This window comes from Squalius cephalus (assembly GCF_949319135.1).
Source record: "Squalius cephalus genome assembly, chromosome: 24".
Taxonomy (NCBI): domain Eukaryota; kingdom Metazoa; phylum Chordata; class Actinopteri; order Cypriniformes; family Leuciscidae; genus Squalius; species Squalius cephalus.
Window position 1 is genome coordinate 13758587 of NC_137145.1, and position 21519 is coordinate 13780105.

Below are 21519 nucleotides of genomic sequence, written 5' to 3' on the forward strand. Positions count from 1 at the left end.
TTAACTTTGGTTGTGCCGGTAAATGTTTCTCTGAAGAACTGTCTGTAACCAGTGTTTACCGCACGGGATGACTATTAAAAAGAACAGCTGAACATCAATACACAAATAAAATATGTTGTTTAAATTATTACTGCCTATAGTTATTATTTTGGAATAAATGGAAAAATGCTTAAAGACCCCCTGTGGTGAAAATCAAGTTTTTAATGTTGTTTATATGTCTATGTGGAGTTTTTATTATGCTTTAAGACAAACCATGTGCAAACTCATAAGTCAGCAGCATTGCTGAGTATTTGCTCCTTAAAACTGCAGTGAAAAAAAGACAGTCTCAAAAACACGGTTTGAAATCGCCGATATTTCTTACATCACAAACTACCTTATAACCGCTAACGTGCGTGCGGGCGGGCTTTATCATTAACTGCGAAGCGGGGGGAGTCTCAAGAGAAGCCAAGTTATCCCGGTGTATTTTTCTGTTGATATGAAAAATCAGGCACATTTAGCAATATAGTGGGTGAATTTTGTATATGATGTATATTATGTTATGTTGAACTATATACCTTTCTCCAATGACGTTCTGAGTTGTTCAAAGCGTTTCTAAAGATACTGATTTTAGAAGGCAGCTGTCTGACTGTGAGATGGGGAACGGGAACATGGTTTGTGTAACATTAGCAACACATTAGCTGTTTGATAACGTAGTCAAGCAAAAGGCAATTCTGATACATCGACTTGTATGCGAGTTGAACGAGTGGATCTCTGAACTGGTCTGAGTGATTGGAGGCTGGACTAATTTGCATATGCATTGTTCTGCATATATTAAATGAAGCAAGGGCGTAGAGTTACATTCAAGCTATTTAAGGCAGGAAAAAACATAAATATGTAATTTTGGTGATCAGAGATGAGTTTTAAGGGACTACAGGGGACTTTAAAAACACGATTTGATCAAATTTATACTTGGTTTTAATAAATAGAACATTACATGGTTAAAGTAAAACTATTAACTAGAATTGTATTTGGGTTCTCTTTTTAATGTAATGTTTAAGCAGGAAAATGTGAAAACATTAAGTGTAACTGGGACATGAATTTACATTTGATTTATATATATATATATATATATATATATATATATATATATATATATATATATATATATATATATATATATATATATATATATATATATAAAAAACATTACAAAACTGAGGACATTGCCGCCTCATTTCAGAACACCACTTTATGCCACTGATATAGGGGAAGCTTTTTTTGCTTACCAAGGTTGCATTTATTTTTTTATCAGAAATGCAGTAAAACAAATTGTGAAATAATATTATTACAATTTTAAAGAACTCTTTTCTATTTTAATACATGTTCAAATTTAATGTATTCCTGTGTTGGCAAAGCAGTGCCTCATGATCCTTAAGAAATCATTCTAATATGCTGATTATTTGATGCTCAAGAAACATTTCTTCTTATTGTCAGTTGCATTTCGCAAACAATTTTAGCTTCATTTAAAATACAAATCTTTTGTAACAACAAAAATGTCTTCCCTGTCACTTTTGATAAATTGAATGCGTCCTTGCTAAAAAAAGAATATCAGTTTCTTTAAAAAAAATCATACTGACTCAAAACTGTTGTTATAGGTCACATAAGACTACATACTCACCATTACAGTTCCAACCTCAAAGTGCCCCTGTGGTTGCTTTTACAAATATGGGCTAAATTAAGTTCCTTGACCCCTAAACTCCTCATACTACACATGAACTACACACTCAAGCCTCTCTCTCAAATATTAACGTGCATACATATACCACACTGATTGATATCTGAACCAAACTGAAGTTTCCTGGCTTTGTAACATAAGTGGTCGTTGTGGAAGCTTTGCTTTTTTAAGGGAGGGATAAAAGCCTACAGGCTTGTGTGTTGAGATTCTGTGGAGGTTGAGATGGTAACTGCCTCTGAAGAACAACATTATAAATGAGAGACACTGTAAAAGGAATCCCACAGGGAAACTCTGGCAGCTGCGGAGCTTTACATATCTCTGAGAAAGTGTGGACACACGTTATCAGGTCAGACAGACTCTGATAGGAGTGGAGTGCTTGTTAAAATGGTTGTTTCTTAAACCTGTCTTTGGACTCGACAAGCAGAGAATCTTTATTCTAAAGTGTTTAGTTTTTTCAAGGATCCAATAATAGTTTGAAAATTCTAAATAATGAACTAATTAAGAAACTGTTACATTTCTCGGTTACGAGTCTCAAAGGCCTATTAAATCCAAAAAACTCTGAAAAGAAATGAATATAAAAAAAATGATTTCTGGTAATAGGCTTTCTTATTAGTGTTGTCATCAGTTCATAACTCATATCCCTGTTGAATTAAAATATTTCATTCTCTTATCAGGCACAAAACATTGAAGCAGAGAGGAGGCAGCACGCCTGGTCAGCCACCCAGTGCCGGTCAGACGCAGCAGCCGCCCATCAAGCACAAAGCCGGAGAGAAGCCCGAAAAGGGAGACAAGCAGCAGAAACGCCCGCAGACACCCTTCCACCACCGCAACGCAGTCTGTGAAGATGTTCCTATGGAAACTGACGCTTCTGCAGGCCAGCGCTTGGCTCTTAGAGGTCAAGAGGGTGGACGATTTCCTGGGCTCCGCCCATCTGATGTGAGCACTGGCTCAAAACCGCCACAGCTACACAGCGGGGGCGGAGCTAACGTGGGCAACAGTGGGCCAACCGAGATGGTTGGTTCCCCTCAGCCACCACCACTGAGCCCTCACCCCTGCGAACGTGGCGAGGAAGCCTCAGACGCCATTAAAAACCCCTCCACCCCACACAGCCAACATTTTTACCCTCCTTCTGCAGAACCATGCCTCCAGAAGGGCCCAGATGACGCCCGTTTGGATTCCCTCACCCAACCTTTTCCCCCTGCATACTCCGAGCCCTTGGAGCCTACCCCGTACATCAGTGCAGCAGTAAACCTGGATGACGACGGGAGTCATGCGCCGTGGAGATTCTTCAACCTGCCACGTAGGAAAGATGCAGAGTTTCCCACGCCATCACTACCAGGAGACAAACTCAGAGAAGAGGTGTTACTCGGAGCTGAAGGGATTATGTCTGCTACTGAGTGAGTAACAGGTTCTTTACAAGCACCACAAACTATTTCATGCACCTATTTGAAGGTAAATATAATTTCTGGGTTCACCAAGTGAAATAGCAAAAAATATATATATTTGAACACTTCTGTCTTCCATAGGTTGACCACTGACTCTTTGAGTTAAATAGGCTATACTTTATGTAAATTACCTCTGTTATGACTGGCTAAGATGTTCTTGAAGGCGGGCCAGCTGGCAGTGACATTGACATGACGTGACGGCCTAGTATGGTAACCCATACTTGCCATTTTTAACCCATCACGCGCATTAGTGCACACACATTAGGAGCAGTGAGTAGTGAACACACACACTGCAAATCATGGACACAGACACCTGGAGCAGTGAGCAGTCATTTTGCCAGTCTGACTCTCTAACCATTAGGCCACGACTGCCCAACTGAATACTGAATAGATTTTGATATGGAGATTTGGCTTGTCATATGTTAATTTACTCATTGCTCTGATAACCTTTATAAACTGATTTCTTAACAACCCATTTTTGCAGGTTAGTATAAATGGGCTCTATTGATTGGGGAGAGATCTTTGCCTTGTGATTTTTGGCTGTATGTCTAGACGTTTTCAAAACACATTTTGTTTACATTCTGATACAATGCAGTGAACTGAAAGTACATACTTTAAGATTTAGAGCTCTCCATAACCTGTAAACAGCCAGGAGGATTGTATTGTGCATTAGTGTTGTGTAATAATGCCTTAAGTAAATGTGTTTCTAAAGTGAGAGCGGGACAACCCTGTGGACCCCCTTAATCCCCTCCGCTCACGGCGCTTTTATTTGCAGCAGCCAGAGTTTGTTAGCGAGAGCCCTCCATACCGAACCCCAAACGTTCCCGTCTGTTTGTGCAGTAGGCCTATGTGTTTTGAAATAGATGTGATGTAGCCTCGCGCACAGTCGCACACATAAACACTCTTGTTCTGTGTAGAATGTTCTTTCTCTGAGTGCACACATCATGTTAATCTCTCGCGATGCGCCCTTTTGACATCATACTTCACTAATGTGCAGGCCCAGCACTGTTGTGAACTAGGAGATTATGTGTCCATCTCACACGTGCATACAAACACTCAGGGGTTTAAGTAGGGATTTAGAGTAGAAATAAGCAAGCGACAATTTTAAACACTAGCTTGTGGACCTGAAGGAAAAACAAAACAGAGAGAGAAATATTATTACAATTTAAAATAACTGTTTTCCATTTTAGTATATTTTAAAACTTAATTTATTCCTGCTATGGTAAAGCTGAATTTTCATCAGCCTTCAGTCTTCAGTGTCACATGATCCTTCAGAAATCATTCTAATATCCTGATTTGGTGCTCAAAAAACATTTCTTCTTATTATCATTGTTGTTTTCAAGATTGTTTAATGAATACAAATAATAATAAAAAATGTGTAAATAAATATTACTGACCCTAAATCTTTGAATGAAATCATGATAGAGAATCCAAAGGTTGTTATTAAAAAAATTAATTATTTACTAAAAAAATAAATGTTATGAATGTGAAATTCATGATTTACAAATGTAATAATTTCAGTCACAGACTGATTTTGATCGCTTTACTTGTTGTCAGTCAAACAATATCTTCCTGTCAGATTGGGCTGTAATAAGCTAGACTAGATTTAAGCAAGTTGACTAGATTTAGGTCAAAAGTCACAAGAATGCAGACATGATGTGTGTGAAATGGAAACTTACTGTTGTTGCTGGGTTAATATTTTCTATGGAACAGTTGATGTTAAAATAAATTAAGGATGAAATAAGGATGTGTTCAGATCCACCATATGCTAAGCCCAGACTTTCTTGGAAGAGCACCAAGGGAACTTCGGCTGGCCTCCCTTGTGGCTACCTTGATTTAAAGGCACAGACATTTGACACCGGTGCCAGTGCTGTTTGATGTCAGTCTCCAACTAAGCCGTGACATGTTTACTCGTGTGAAAAATTTCTGCTATAGTGTACATCTTATCTGCTTCTCCAGAAAGACATGAAGTTGTCATTGTTTTACTGCAGTTTTCTCTGTATTTGTGCTAATATGCATGATGATTAAAATGATTGTACCTATACAGCGGGAAGCACATTCATCACTTAGGCTGTTACTTTGTATACAAAAAAATTAAACATTTGGTTTTTCGTATGGTCCACAACGTCACATCTATTAACATGAGATAGTGTTTGTTGAATCTGTTGAAGGGGGAACATTTGTTGGTCGCACTGATATTTGGCCCAGTTTGGGAATGTTTGGACACGTTTGTTTGAATAATGTTAGTGTAGTATGAACTTTTCCTCTTAACCGTTATGGATGAGAGATACTGAAAGCTGAGACTTTATGCCCCTCATAAATTTACAAAGCAGCAGTGTTATGGGAAAATAAAGTGCACACATTGCTCACTAGTACCATTGTCTTCCTGGAAGAATGCTTGTTGATAGAATTAAGTTAAAAAAATATGTGTCCTTTAATCCCTCACTAGGAAAAATGGCTGTTAGGAAAATGTTGTGGTGTTGATGTTTCACTCATATCTGATTCTTAATTTTTTTTAGTTTCCTTCAACAGTTTATGTGTACTTGAACATTTCAAAAGTGGTTTTCATTTGTATTGTTTCCACTGTAATGTTTTTTTTGCCTGGAGTTGCCTAAGATCAGAAAAAGAGACAGTGCTGTGGTTGAGAGAGCTGTCTCTGTTGGCCACAGTGAGATGTAATGGTATGCAGTGCAATCCCAGGATGCACTTGGCTGGTGTCCTCTTGTGTCCATTCTGCTGTTACGGCCTAATGTAATCCCTGTGCACTCTGGGGCCTCAAAATGGGTTTAATCTCTGGCCAGCGCCACTGTGCACTGTCACCCCCCACCAGAGCTGCAGTGGTCGGATCTGTGTGAGAAAACAGTGGTTGGTACATACCATTCAACAAATACAGAGGGATTTTACATAACATATATACACAAACAGAGACTTCAGACACTGGGGTGTGACATGATTTCGGAGTGATAGAACTTCCTTTTGTTTTGTTTTTTCCTCACAGAGTTGGTGAATAATTTCTGGGCACATGGACATACAAATAGGGCTGTTCTTTTAAATGGTCAACTCTTAATTAGGGCCGGAACAAACGATTATTTTTTCAATTGATTAATCTATTGATTGTTTTTTCGTTTAATCAAATAATCTAGCAAATTTTTTATTTTTATTTTCCTCCTCACGGTTAATCTATTGATTTTTTTTTTTCCCCCTAGAATAATTGATTAAACCTTTGGTTAATTTAACGATAAATAATAAACAATAATTTGCCTATAAATAATAACCGTAGCTAATCTATGTATGGAATTTTACCTAATGATATCACAAAAGATAAGGTTTATGCAGTGTAGACCTAATTAGGAAAGGTGTTTACTGTGGCTGCGTTCAGTCACTTTTTGGGATTTACAGCTGCAACTGCATACAAGTGTGAATTCTGAAATGTTTTGTTCAGTCAGGAGATTAAAGTAGCTGTTTGAATATGTTCATTCAGCTGTATGATCAAACAGCAGAAGTCACAACCGCATTCTAACTCATCATAGCGTCAACATAGTGTGTAGTGTCGAACATGGCGGTGTCCATAAAACCGCACAGTTTTACCACGATCGACGGCGCATAATTAATTAATGTGTCCAATCGAGGCACATGTTCATCCATTAGATATTTAAAATAACCCAACAGCAGCATTAAATGCTTTGTTTGGAGGAGTTGCAGAGAGTACGTTTGAGCCGCGCGTCATGGGAGCTAGTAAAAAACAGCAGCCTTATTAAGCACAAAATATGAGACTGACATCTGTATTCTAGTGATGTGTAAAAATAATTTAATTTGCATAATCTACGTAATAGATTACATCAACACATCGTTCCATCCCTAATCTTAATACATGGAGATAGCATTATAATTCATCGTTGACTAATATAGGTTTCAGGGCTCAACGGTGCGAGCTTTTCACTTGCATTTGCAACAACAAAAAAATTGGACTTAAAATAGATGTCTGTAAATTGAAAGGTCATAAGTCTTAAAAATATCCTAAATGTTTTAACATTTTAAGAGATGTTAAATTTAAGGCCAAAAAACAGGAATTGCAAAATGACTCAAAGTGGTTATTGTCAATGATTTAATAAAAAGAATGTGAGCACTCCACGGTCAAAGTCAAAACGCAGCGATGTTGCGCATTCTACAGGCTCGCTTGTCAGAGCAGTTCGTGATGAATGAATACCATGCATTTATGTCAAATGATTGCTTATGATTTACTTTTGATGAATTATGACTGTTTACTCGATGGTGTTTGTATTGTAATATGTTTTAAATGCTTGTAAGAGTGCATATTTTAGCTCCCCTCATATGTTTTGGGCTTGTTTGTAATTAGATAAAAAGTCTCGTATTATGCAGAACATTCTTTTTCTAGCCACTTAATTCAACAAGTCTTAAAATTGCGACCATTTTGTTCGCATATGCTCCCGAAATTGAATCTGTGTGACCTCAATTTATTCACATTTGTGCAAATGCAAATAATTGTTGTGGTGCGACCTTTTTTCTAGAGATGCATCGGTCGACCGGTGTGGTGAAGAGATGAGTCCCACCGTAGAGATGAATCCCACCATAGAGATGAGTCCCACCGTAGGACCCAAGCAATCCGATTGGTTCAAAGCACGTTTTATGGGTAATCGCTTTAGTGCCTGGTTACAAATACGACAGTCACTTTATTATACAAGTCGTTTGATCTACGTTATAACGACCATTAATGTCTTTTAACTTATATTTTTCAAATACTAGTATGTAACCGAAGCTATTGATTGTGAAATTAAACATTTCTCGTTCTTAGTGTTTTTTAGTTAGCTTACATATGCAATTCATTTACTATACACTAGCTGTTTGTCTTTTTGTAAAGTTGTGTGTACTGTGAAAAGCGCTATACAAATAAATGTATTACTTGATGGGCGTTATCCCACTTAAGGCGGGACTCATTTCTCTGGTGGAACTCATCTCTTCACCACACCGGCCATAAATCGGAAACGGCCAGTTTGTGCTCTAAACACACGATCGGCAACCGGCTGGTTTTTGTTTAATTTTGGCTGAACTCTATTCTGGACTTGCATACAAACTGCATTGCAATAATTTCCCAGAATGTCATTTGTGTGAAAACATTACGAAGTCTGTTAAAAGGACGTTAACACAGGCCAGAAACGGGACACGTTAAAGACGGACGCAAAGAGGAGAGCGCAGACATGGAGTAGAGAAAAATACCAGGCACAGCAAGATTACTGTTCGTGATGCTAAATATAGGACGAAAAATATAAATATTGGGTGGGGGTTTAAATGAATGTATCTCTGAAGAGAACTGACTGACTTCAGAATAGTTTCGATGGCATTTTCTTTTCCTCTTACCTCCGTATAAAGTAGTGTTTATAAGCGCTGCTGCTTTGTTAACAGCGGTACCCAAAGAAACGCTTATTTTCCGTAGGCGCCACCTGCTGTCAGAAAGTGAATTTACATTTTTATTCATTCAATCAGTCTGGTTTTGTTTTGTGCAGGTGTGTCTTATGTAGCACAATTTCACAAAGCAAAAGTCAGACCATTCTGTATTTGCTCTTAGTCTTGGAAATTATGCAATCTAATTTAAATAAAAAACAACTGCTGATTCTACATGTGTGTAGCATCTTTGTTTGGATTGTGATTAAAATGCCATGGTTTCCTATAATTTAAAATGGCTACAGATGTTTGTTTTTTAAGGCCAGTTTGGCCTGTTATAGAGCAAATAACTACAAATAAGTGGGTGGGTGGGGGGAGACTCTTCATCCGGTATCGGAATTAGCAAATTTCCTGGTCAAAAAAATTGGAATCTGCAATTAAAAATCATGATCGGGGCATCACTTTCGTTTTTGTTTCTCTACAAAACGTGCTGTTTTTAAATAAAATGAATCCTTTAATATATATATTAATTGTAGTTGTGTTGCTTCTTATTTTTTGGTGGGTGCTCCTAAATTTTTGCTGGTACTTCTAAAAAAATTTACGTTGGGAGCACCAGTTCTACCAAGTAAAGAAGTTAATTTCGAGCCCTGTTCAATGTTTAGAATATAAATAATTATTAAATGCAGTTTGAAGCAGAAATATTTAAAAAGTGTAGTTTCAAATAAATAATAATTTTGCTTGTAAAAAATGTCCTCATATCCCTTAATTAAGAAAATTTATTTAATACAATTTCATTGTGTCCCATAAAGTTCTTAATTTTTCAAATTAGGAGCATATGTGTTCCTTGGGTATTATGAAATGAGCATTAATTTCTTTGAAAAATAATTATTGCCCACTTGATCTGGATGATATATTTACCTTCTGCCAGTATATTGGTATACCATGCAGTGTTATATTGTTTTAGTCATGGTTTGACCTATTTTTTTTTTGTTGCCTTGACCAGGTCAATGGTTGCCTCCAAAAGGCCGCTCAAGGTCTCAGATGAACGTCTCCAAACGTACCTGCAGCGACAGAACCAGCACCTGGCTGCAGCCATTACAGGCAACGACCATGAGCCTGAGGTCGACCCCTACGCTTTTGTCGACGGAGATGTTAAGTTCACCTTCTCGGATAAGAAAGACAAAGCAGGGGGAGATAGAGAACCAGGGAAGAAACACAAGGTGAGCGACACTTTTTTTCTAGAGATATAATCCTACAATGCACTAGTTTTAAGGATGCACTAACATTCAAAAGTTAAGAGTTGGTAAGTTTCATTTTAATGTTTTTGAAAGACATCTCTTATTCTGTAATTAACTGCATTTATTTGCCAAACATTTGTACGGTATTGTAAAAGTAAAGGTGCTTTTCTCTTTATACAAGCTAGTTTCAGTTTCACTTAGAAATGTGCAATGTTACGGAAGTACAATGGGCTGTGAATCCTGTTTCACATGGACTCTTTTTCCCTGTGAAAAGGAATTTTAGAAGCTGCAGATTCTCCATTGGCAGTGTAGCATGTAATGTGCTGGCATCATGTCTGCTATCTTCAGCTTATAGGAGATTCCCATCTGAGATCTGAATCTGACACCCTCAAACGTGGAGGAGAGCGCATGAATAGAGGGGGCGAAGACAGTCTCTCCCATTCCTGTTGGATTTTCACACATACTTTTAGCGTCTTTTTGTGGCAGCTGCGGAGGCTGAACAAAAATCAGCTTTGTCCTTCTGTATTCTGTTACTCCATCATTTTGTAAGAGCTTTTTTGGTACCTACTCTCAGAATTACACGTCATTTGTGTGTCTTGGTACCTTATAGCCTCTTTTTGCAGTCACAGGAGAGGTTTAAGTAATTTGGGTCATATGGTACAACAACCTCATTGCTTATAGCACACGTGTATCTATGTTACGTATAAACATACACACAGCGGCGTTCATTTGTTTTAAAATACAGTCTACATAGAAAATTGGCTTCTCAACTCCTGTACTCCACCCCAGGGTTCTGCTATCGATTACGGGGCGGAGTGATTTGCATGTACAGGCGTTTATTACGGAGTTGGTCATTAGGATGTGAAGTGTGTGTACGGAGGAACAGATTACACTCTTTATGCGGAGAGACGGCCTGCAGCGTAATGAAATTATGCATGGCGTAATGAATCTCTGCATAGTGTGCGGCTTGCATTGTAATGGTGGCTCTGGGAGGTGCAGGTTGCGTGAGGGGCAGGTTAAGGGTCTGGGGTGGGTTTCTAAGGTGCTGAGGGGAAAGCTGCTGTCCCATTAGCCTGCTCTGTTATCTTATATTACAATGTTATTTATTATGCTGTGCATGGAAGATTTGGTTAATTTGGTGACAAAGTATAAATATGCTTCCACCCTTCCTCTCTCCCTCTCTTTGGTTGTCTCCTGTTTCTCTCCTTAGCTGTCACTCTTTTACTCTTCTTTTACCATCACCTTCTCTGATTGGTCACTTTCTTCTCTGTGATTAATTAAAGGTGCTCTAAGCGATGTCACACGTTTTTTAGGCTGAAACATCTCCTCACTATCCGCTGGTTGCCTGTCCCCTGAACACACTGTAAAAAAATGCGGTCTCTTGACAGCCCAGGCTCCACAAACAGGCTCTGGGTTCGTTCGTCGATGTGACATGTAATGTCAGTAGCGTCTTAAGTTTGCTTATGAGCTGCTATTTCTCTCTCGAGAAACCACGCTTGTGCATTTTTTTCTCAGATTTTTTTTTTTCTCTGATCATAAACTAGCACATTACGTACCGTTTCGGTAGCTGGCGAACGATCCCGGCTTCAGCGTCATTATTAGGAGGATGGAGGAGGAGGGAGCCTCCGTTTTGTTTGACAATAGTTCGAACGTCAACAAGAAGTGACGTCACCCAGCATTGCTTAGAGCACCTTTAACATGATCATGAACTGATGCACTCCGGACTGTTTTATTGTGTTTTATGGAAGTTAATCATTGAGTGCTCGATTCTTAAATATTGACGACTTCACTGAAAAAATGGTAAAAGATGGTAACTACTTCTACATTTAACTGGTTTTACTCAAGTCAAAAATATTACTTAATATCACCTAATCAACTTAAATACATTAATTTATACCAATAAAACAATTTTTATGGGTTAAATAGAGTAGAAATAGCTCTTTAAGGTAACAATTGCAGGTTACTTACTTGCCATTGATATGTGCCAGAAAGTACATTTTGGACCCTGCTTATATAATCTAACATAACCTTTGTGTATCTGTGGCTTATATATTACATTTTTAAACCCATTTTATTTTGCTCTCTTGCAGGGAGAAGATGGCAGTGCTGCTCTATCAGATGGTAAGGATTGTCCTGTTACACTCCAGTGACTCTCTCATGAACCCTCTCAAACCCTGAGTCCATTTATTTTATTTGAAATAGTTTCCCTGTTGACAGCCTGGGCCGGTTTAGTGTATTGTTGCCCATAAAGGTTAAATGTGTTCGCTTGGTGAGGGAAAGGGCTTGTCCTGATGTGGTCTCAAGCCCAGGCTGTGGTTACGCTAGATAAAGCTGGAGAACAGGACCATGTTAAGCTCTTTCTCTCTTGCTCAGATGCTCAGCGGGCTGCGGCCAATAACCGGGCCGCTTCCACCAGCCTCATACATGATTCAGACCTGGCAGTCTCCATCAAAGACCTGGACAACCTCTTCAACTCAGATGAGGATGAACAAACAGTCAGTATCAAGCCGTATTTCTGTCTCCCCTGAATGGCTTTGTGTCACTATGAATTTTTATCTCAATCTGACGCGAGGACTCAGAGTTCATTGCCATACATTATTAGAAGTAGAAATATATCATCTGTACTTAAAATAATTACTGTTAAAGGGTAACTAAACCCCTGGTCAGAGCCTGACTCCACCCACTGGCAATATTTGAAAAATGCTAGAAAAGTGGGCAGTGCCCAGCGGAGATAGAGGGGACGAACCGAGGGCGGGGCTGAGCGGGGGGGCGTGCACCTGAGACCCGCAGTGACGGATTAATTGACAGCTGCTGTCAGACTCTAAAATGGAGAGTGACTCACAGGGTCGCAAGACGACGTAAAGTACATGCATCTGATTAGTTTTATCGGGTTGATGTCAATAGCGCGCGCTCTCTGTAGGCATATTAATATTTTGCAGCTATGTGAAAAAATCCAGCAAAATGCGCCGCCGCGTTTGTCGACCCCAGTGGATTAACTTTAGCCTAACCATAAATTGTGATTATATATATGATCACTCACATCAAGACGCCGCTGCGGTGGTGGAGTCCATGCAGGAGGAGCAGCGTTTGGCACTGCGTCGCTTTTCAGCGCGAGCTGTGTGGAGAAGCCCATTTCCACCTGGAAAGCTATGCAGTCCAGCAGTGCTGTTGCAACCAGCAAACCTACACCTACGTACCCTCCTGCCCACTGTAGTAAATACAGATAAATCTACGCTAACTTGAAGCTATCCTAACTGATGCAATACTATGCGTGGTAGCTCTAGCTCGTACCAAGGGAGGGCGTGGTGAACTGGAACCTGCTTACGTAGCGTTGTACCGCTTACGTCACACAGTACCGCAAACATCCAATAGGAAAATTCAACTGCAGTAGCCACCGTTCAACCTAAAGAGGGCAGCACTCAGACGTTTTTACACCATATATTGTAAAATTAAAACACTTTATACCCAAATGTCAAAAAAGTTACTCGAATCAATGAACAGCACTAATAAAGCCCCATTCTTACAGATCATTAACTAAAAAAAGTTGGTTTAGGGTTTAGTTACCCTTTAAAATTGCCATTGCTTTGCTATTGGAAAATAAGGGTATGTTGTAATGGAAATGTATTTTCTTTAGAGAAATTGCTGTAATTTGAATGAAATCATAGTTTTGATTTTTGGCTAATTCGTGTATTTCTCCATAGCCTGGAGCACGGAGAGCTGTAAATGGAGCAGATGAGAAGTTTGGCAGCAAGGAGTCGAAGCCAGCCACACTGGACCCTGTCTCCTGTATAAGTGAGCACAGTCTCTGTCTCTATAAATATACAAGATTTACTTCATCATTGAACTCTGTATACTGCTCCCTGCTGGCCACTGTGACAACTTTTACATTGCATGCAGACATGCAGGGACATCATGCATATACTTCTTTGAGAGGGAGCTGCATATTAATTTTCTATTGCAATTGGAAAAGTTTTTTGTATAGATTTTGACAATAATTATTTTTGTTTTTCACAAGAATAAGTAGGAAATAGGCCTATGAGATGACTTGAAACGACATACTTGTCATGGATGTACTGCCTCTCTGTACCGCCTCCTTCTATCCTTTCACTTACAAGTCATCTTTCTCTCTGCTCATGTACTGCTCATCCCTCCCTCAGGCACGGCTGATCTACACCAGATGTTCCCTACGCCACCATCTCTAGAGCAGCACATCATGGGTTACTCCCCCATGAACATGGGCAGTAAAGATGGCTGTATGGAGCCTGGCTCTGGCCTCAACAATCTGGACGGCTCTACTGTTCTGGGTGGCCAGTTTAAAATCGAGGTGGAAGAGAGTTTCTGCAGCCCCAAACCTTCTGAAATCAAGGTGAGATGCTGTGTGCAGTACAAGAAGTTTCCAACGTCAAGTCATTTTTCTGTCTTGACAGAAAGCGAAATGTTGTGCAGAATGACACAATCACAGCCAATCAGAATGCGCTTCATGCTTAATATTAGAATTTTTGTTTTTGCAGGGACACAGCTGTTCTAAGATATAAGCTTGTGTTCATTTTAGGGGTTCATTTAGTTTTTTTCCCCTTATTTACAACCGAAGTTTGTTAACCATTAACAGACAAGATTATGTTAAATTAGAATTACATTAAATTGGAATGAATAAGTGTCTGTGACCCATTAAAAGTAACAACAACAACAAAAAAAATCCCAGGTGTTTAGTTTTACATGTGTAAATAGCAGCATAAACAACAGAACATGAGGATTCATCATATTATCACACACCTGCTGTGCTTCTGTGAATGGAGAAAAACATAATAAAATCATATGTATAAAAGTAATATATATAGCCCTATACGCAAAATATATTTCACTTCAATAATTAACAGATTAACAAATTTAAAGACAAAACTGCGACAAGTAGTATATGCTGAGATTCGGCTCATTTTTGTGGCGCGCCCCCCAAAACAAGTTCACGGAAAGGAAAACGAGATGGCAGACGCAGCAGCCTGTTTCTTTTCTTTATTTTACATAAGCACAATTTGTTTTTATTGTGAGTGTACACAAATAAAAGTAAACTCTTTACAGTTTAGAATGATGTCTTACTCTTACCTGAACAGTCTGTATTGTATAAAGCGCTATATAATTAAAGGTGACTTGATGACGACTTAATCGGTCAAAATTCATACTTTTTAACGTCGGTTAACCAGTTAATTATGAGCATCCTGAGAGCATTTACTCATCTTGTGAGAGTCATTTCTGTTGTTTTGCTGAAGAATATGGACTTATACAACAGCGAATTTAACATTTTGTTTCTTTCTCTCTCTCTTCAGGACTTCTCATTTGTGTACAAGCCTGAGTTTTGTCAACCGTTTGTAGGCTGCTCCATGTTTGCCCCCCTGAAGTCTTTGCCTAGTCAGTGCCTGCCCCCTATCAAACTGCCTGATGAGTGTGTTTACAGGCCCAGCTGGACTGTGGGAAAACTGGAGCTACTCAACTCTGTACCTGCTATGTCCCTTTTCAGCAAAGATGGGTGAGTTTCACATCTGGGGTGACGCACAAATTCATTGAACCTACTGAATGAACAACACAACAGAGCCAACAACCTCAGCCATTATATATATTTTTACACAGACTTGTGTATGCGCTAAGAAGGTCTCACAAAGAAATGTCTGGTTCATATTTCGTCTGTGTGAAGGAATGAGCTGTGCCGTTTCATGTAACTACGTGACGCTCATGTTTTCAGCGCCTGCCGTCTCACAATATGAAGACTTGAACACATGAACATATCCAGAGCTGCTCTGAGAGAACGCTTAATTTGCATTTCATAATTTTATTTGAGAAAAACTATTGTCAAATACACTGAAACTCGAAGGTCTTCACTACAACCCGTCAATTTTTTTTCGGTTTAACCTGAAGAAATTATGACTCTACTATAGTACAATAGAATTTACTTTTCATAATAACAATAATTTAATAACAATAATAAAAAATAAACAATAAAAAAATATTATTTAAAGGGATAGTTCCCCTAAAAAGGAACATTTTGTCATCATTTACTCACCCTCATGTTGCTCCGAACCTGTATGAGTTTTTCTTCTGTTGAACACAAAAGAGGATATTTTAAAGAATGTTGGTTATGGGATCAAGTCAGTGGGTTAATTTATTATTTGATTACATTAAAACATTAATTCAATTGTTAGTTTTTTGCATTCAGTTGATTACCATCTTTTTTGATAATAATTTGTTAAAGATGCACCGACTGCAATTTTCTTGGCCGATTCCCGATTTTGGATTTTTTTTGTTAGTGTGACCTGCCAATTCTGATTTTCTTTCAAAGAACTATAATTGACAGCATATATAAACAAAAATCAAAAATTCTTCAATGCAAATATTTTTTAAATAAAAAACAAACAAATAAAAAGACAAACAATAGCACAAATAAATGCAGTAGAATAAAGAGAGATATGAAATAAACACAGCTTTAAGATTTTCAGGTTGGGTATACAGTATATTCAGGTAGGAAATACTACAGTAATGAAAGTAATTAATGTAAAATAACACTGGATAGTCTTCATTGCAAAAATTAAACACAGATGAATGCTTACAACTAATTACAAAAGTTATTCGGACAAGATCAGTGAGTGGTTTTCTCTTTGTCTTTTGTTCTTTGATTAACATTGAAAACACAGACAGCAGCAGGAATATTAGACTGCTGTCACTTTAAGAGTTTATGCATGGATCCAATATACTGTTACACAGCTTGCGTTATCTTTCTCAACTAATTAGGTTCCAAAACTTACTGCGTTTAACATAATTTTGTGTGTATTTGACAGATTATTTTGCACAGAAAGACACTCATTTTGGTATTTGCGACTCACAAAGTGCTTGAGACTGAGAGGCGGCTTGTGAGCGTCACTTTTATAGATCAGTGGTCCGTTCGCTTTTGGTGTGAATGCGAAACCTGCAGGGATTAGTAAAGTTATGCGCAATACAGACAAGTGATGAGACGAGTGAGTGTGAGGAGGCGGCTGTGTGTCACTCTGCCGTCAGAGAGAATAGAGTGAGAACACGCACCTGATGTTATTCCCTGTGCCGCTGGCAACAAAACGGGACCGGCTTGGAAGACATGAGACTGACCGGCTGTTTACCGGTCTAAGCCGATCATGCGGAAAATCTTGATTTTCCAATTAATCTTGATTGATATTTGATTATTGAAATTAGAAGAAACAAAACAAAAAAATGGTTTCAAGTTTGTTATAATAAAGCATTTGTTCAACAAAAAAAAAAAAAACTGTTATCATACCGTGAAAATCTCATACGGTTACAACCCTAACTGTAAGTACTAACTCATGTTCTGTGCAATCAGTACACACCTTTTGTTCTTAGTAATGGCGAATAGAGAATAAAAGCGAAGAACAGGTGTTAACTAACACACTATATAATTTGGTAATTTGGCTGTCAAATCCATCTGCTGCCACTTTCCTTTTATTTTCTTACATTTAAAGCTGCTTATCTCAGAGCTTCTTCACTGTCCTTACTCAAACAACTGTCATCTGGATTGCTTTTTCATCTGATGTTATGAACCTGTTTTCAACTCAACTACACTTTCATTTTATTAGGCTGAAGTTAGGCTTGAGTTACGCTGCTTAAATGCATTGCGTTTTTATACTGCGGCAATATCGAAGCAGATGAAAAAAAAAAAATCCAATAAAGTTCTTTTCATACATTAATCTCAGAGAGCAAAGAGAACACTGTGTTCTTGAACATCATATTTGATGTCAGTAGAAATTCAGTGAAATCGAGAGAGAGGAGGGTAGTGTTACGAATGGTCGTTGACAGTGATAAGTCTGGTTGTAAAGTCTACGTTTGTTTAAGTCAGTTCAAAAGCCCTTTAAGAGCTAGTTAGGCGTCTTTTATAACCCACAGCAGCTGGGGGAGAGGGCCACGTCTTCAAATGGGGGACCTTCAAACGCCTGCCTGTTTTTAAAGGCCACCGGGAGCCACACTCGGCATTCTCACACACAGACACACAAACACGGTCCATGTGGCACAAGCTGTGCTTTCATTTCTTGCACAGCTGCCTGTTGGACCGTCTGTCTAAAAATAGTTTCTTCTCCCTCCCCCTGGAGGTCTTCTTAGGATACAAGTACAGTACTGCAGTTTATAATATATGTCCACTGTGTTATATCCAATAATCTTTTTTGTTGGTGAGAACAGGATTGACGAGACATTTTAAATGTCGCTCATTTGTTGTAGGGCTTGATTTCAGTGATGCCCAAATTACCCTCTTGTCTTTTTTCTGCTTTCTTCACTCTAGTGAAAACAATGCTATGGAGCAAGAGTACATCCAGACGTATACACCCACTCAAACCCACACGCCATTCTTGTCAAACAGCGCCCCGCCCAGCAACAGTGGCACAAACATCCTCCCGTCCCCTGCCACTCCTCGTTTTTCAGCTCCTACCCCTCGTACCCCACGGACACCCCGGACGCCCAGAGGCCCAGCCAGCGTACAAGGTTCCCTCAAATATGAGAACTCGGACCTGTACTCGCCAGCCTCAACACCCTCCACCTGCAGGCCACTCAATTCTGTGGAACCTGCGACGGTTCCCTCCATCCCCGAAGCCCACAGTCTATACGTCAACCTCATCCTGTCGGAGTCTGTCATGAACCTGTTCAAGGACTGCAACTTCGACAGCTGCTGCATCTGCGTATGCAACATGAACATCAAAGGCGCTGACGTTGGCATCTACATCAGTGACCCCAACATGGAGGCCCAGTATCCCTGTACTTGCGGCTTCAGTGCCGTTGTCAATCGGCGCTACGGTAATGGCTCCGGTCTCTTCCTGGAAGACGAGCTGGATATCATCGGACGGGGTTCGGATGTGAGCCAGGAGGCGGAGAAGCGCTTTGAGGCGTTACGGAGCATGTCGCTGGAGAAGACAGGGGGTGGAGGCAAGGATCGAGTCCCGGATGAGCTTATCTCTCTCCTGCAGGATCAGTGCACTAATCCCTTCTCCCCCATCCTGGCATTGGACCCCGAGGGACTGTCTTCCCAAGGGCCAGGGGGCACCACTGTACCACCATGTGTGCGTGTAGAGGAGAGGGACTTCCACAACGACTGTTACCTGGCTCTAGAACATGGGCGGCAGTTCATGGACAACATGTCCGGTGGGAAGGTGGACGAGACTCTGGTGAAGAGCACGTGTTTGCACCATTGGGCCAAACGCAGCGGTAAGAAATTAGAGCACATTCAACGTTTGTTCACGGCTTTTTTTTTAAACCAATTCCTCTCATTAAGCTGGTACATTAATTATCACAGATATAATCACAAAAAGAGGAAGACAATCACATATATAAAATTTAAAAGTCATAACAACTTGGTCACAATTTTCCCTACTTACTTTCATACACATTCCTGTTTTACAGTTAATTGTTCCCAGTCCTTCCTTTCAGAGTGTTGACCAAATATTACCACTTATGTGTTGTTCTAGTAATGCTTTGACATTTCGGCAACCAAAAATATTTTTCATATTGAACAAAAGTAGTTTTGGAGTGCAAACTTTTCCACTTGTGTTTTTGGCTAAATGAAAACGTAATTTTTGGATATGGTGTTTTTCATAAAAATATTGTTTTGGTCATATTCTACTCATGTTTATATATGATAGTAAATGTTGAATATTGACAGATTTAAGTGTCTATATTAAACTATATTAAAATATAGTTTCCCTCTCTCTCTCTCTCTCTCTCTCTCTCTCTCTCTCTCTCTCTCTCTCTCTCTCTCTCTCTCTCTCTCTCTCTCTCTCTCTCTCTCTCTCTCTCTCTCTCTCTCTCTCTCTCTCTCTCTCTCTCTCTCTCTCTCTCTCTCTCTCTCTCTCTCTCTCTCTCTCTCTCTCTCTCTCTCTCTCTCTACACAGCGGTGGATGTGAGCGGGCTGTGCTCTCAGGATGTGTTGAGAGTTCTTCTCTCTCTCCAGCCTGTTCTCCAGGATGCCATCCAGAAGAAGAGGACCGTTCGCTCCTGGGGAGTCCAGGGCCCTCTCACATGGCAGCAGTTTCACAAGATGGCTGGAAGAGGGTCTTACGGTGAGCAACAAGGATACTTAAAAGACTAAAAAGGCCAACACAATTTTTGGAGGGGAAATGTTCAAAATCATTATTGTTATGGATAATTATGTATTCAAGATTGTTAATAGACTTTGAAACTGATGTCACAGGGAATCTTGATACCGCTCTCCTGTAATGGTTATGCACTATGCAATTAATGTTGCGCATGCGTGTTGCAGACCATCGCACTGGTGCCAGTACCAATTTTCCTGACTGATAAGTGATCCCATTTTTGATGCATAAGAGAAACATTAAACCACAAACGTGCCAAAAGCAGAACGAAATAGAGCTGTTTGTTTGAACTGCGCCACAGACCATTTATCAGATCAGCTCAAAGCACACCACAGTGTGAGCTTAGAGCGAATGCATTTACTTGCTGACCGTTTCAATCACACCACCACTAAACAGCACTGTAAGATCCAGTGAGAATTGTTTGAATTTGGCACAGAGCTCTCCCATGCAAACCACAAATCAAATGCCTTCTGATTTAAACTAGTTTAAAGCCAGATGAAACAGCGTTGAAAACAACATTTAACGGAAATCAGGAGTAACATTGAGTCACAACAACACAGTTAGAAAGCTTTCAATCCACAAGTTGCCAACATTCACCATGATTTACTGTAGTAATAAACCATGGGATTGTTTTCATAACTGAAACCATGGGATTGTGACAGAAATGTGGGAAATTTTTATAAAATTGTATTATATTATTAATGTTAGACATAAAAATGGATTATAATTACAGTATTTTTTATTAAGCTATAGCCGTTTTTGTGCATTTGTATTATACTAAATGTCTTTAGGCTATTGTTTTTCATAACAAATGCCATAGCAACATGTTACATGTTAGTCAATGTTACCATCCTATAGTTTTGATTGTAGGAGAAAATTTGTTCATTTTTAACCTTTTTGTTCTATTTTCAATTTTAACGTGTTTAAATTCGTCTTTGTGTCACTTGTATAATAGTACGGTGATGACTCATAAACCATGTGTATATTGTGTTGCGCGTAATGGTAATTTGCAGCTTGCATTTGCACTCCGCGGCTCACCACACCCGGTTTTGTAGCATTTTTCAAAACTGTGGTGAGAACTGACTGCTGCTGAAACAAATATGACCCTTTAATTTGTGAAATGCTCACCTGTTTGACGTGTTTGTCATGTTCTGATGATAAAACCACATTTAATTGTCTGGGTTCTACAACTTTAACTCAGTAAGCAAAAATCTGCCTTTAAACTTGAAAGAAATAAAGATTGGACATTATATCGTGATAATTATCGATATCGGCTGATATGAACATTTTTGTTGTGAGAATTTTTTGGCCATATTGCCCAGCCCTACTCTCCTGTCACTCTGACTCTCACTTTATTTCCTAATTTGCTCCTCTCCAGGCACGGATGAGTCTCCGGAGCCTCTGCCTATTCCTACCTTCCTGGTTGGGTATGAGTATGACTTTGTGGTGCTGTCTCCCTTTGGCCTGCCGTACTGGGAGAAGCTACTGCTTGATCCCTTTGGCTCCCAAAGAGACGTAGGATATCTGGTCCTTTGCCCGGACAGCGATGCTCTCCTCACCGGAGCAAAGAGCTTCTTCAGAGAGTTGACAGCGGTCTACGAGGTAAGGGAGTT

The 21519-nt window shown here is 39.4% G+C and overlaps 1 protein-coding gene across 1 annotated transcript in view; it reads left to right on the forward strand.

Moving 5' to 3' along the window:
• med13a (mediator complex subunit 13a) overlaps window positions 1-21519 on the forward strand; it is an 84452-nt gene that overhangs the window by 50041 nt on the left and 12892 nt on the right. Inside the window, exons 9-18 of the mRNA XM_079861815.1 lie at window positions 2389-3111; window positions 9563-9779; window positions 11888-11918; window positions 12171-12292; window positions 13499-13589; window positions 13955-14163; window positions 15119-15318; window positions 18106-19022; window positions 19706-19873; window positions 21285-21508. Coding sequence (XP_079717941.1) covers window positions 2389-3111; window positions 9563-9779; window positions 11888-11918; window positions 12171-12292; window positions 13499-13589; window positions 13955-14163; window positions 15119-15318; window positions 18106-19022; window positions 19706-19873; window positions 21285-21508 — 2902 coding nt within the window. The remainder of the gene's footprint in view (window positions 1-2388; window positions 3112-9562; window positions 9780-11887; window positions 11919-12170; window positions 12293-13498; window positions 13590-13954; window positions 14164-15118; window positions 15319-18105; window positions 19023-19705; window positions 19874-21284; window positions 21509-21519) is intronic.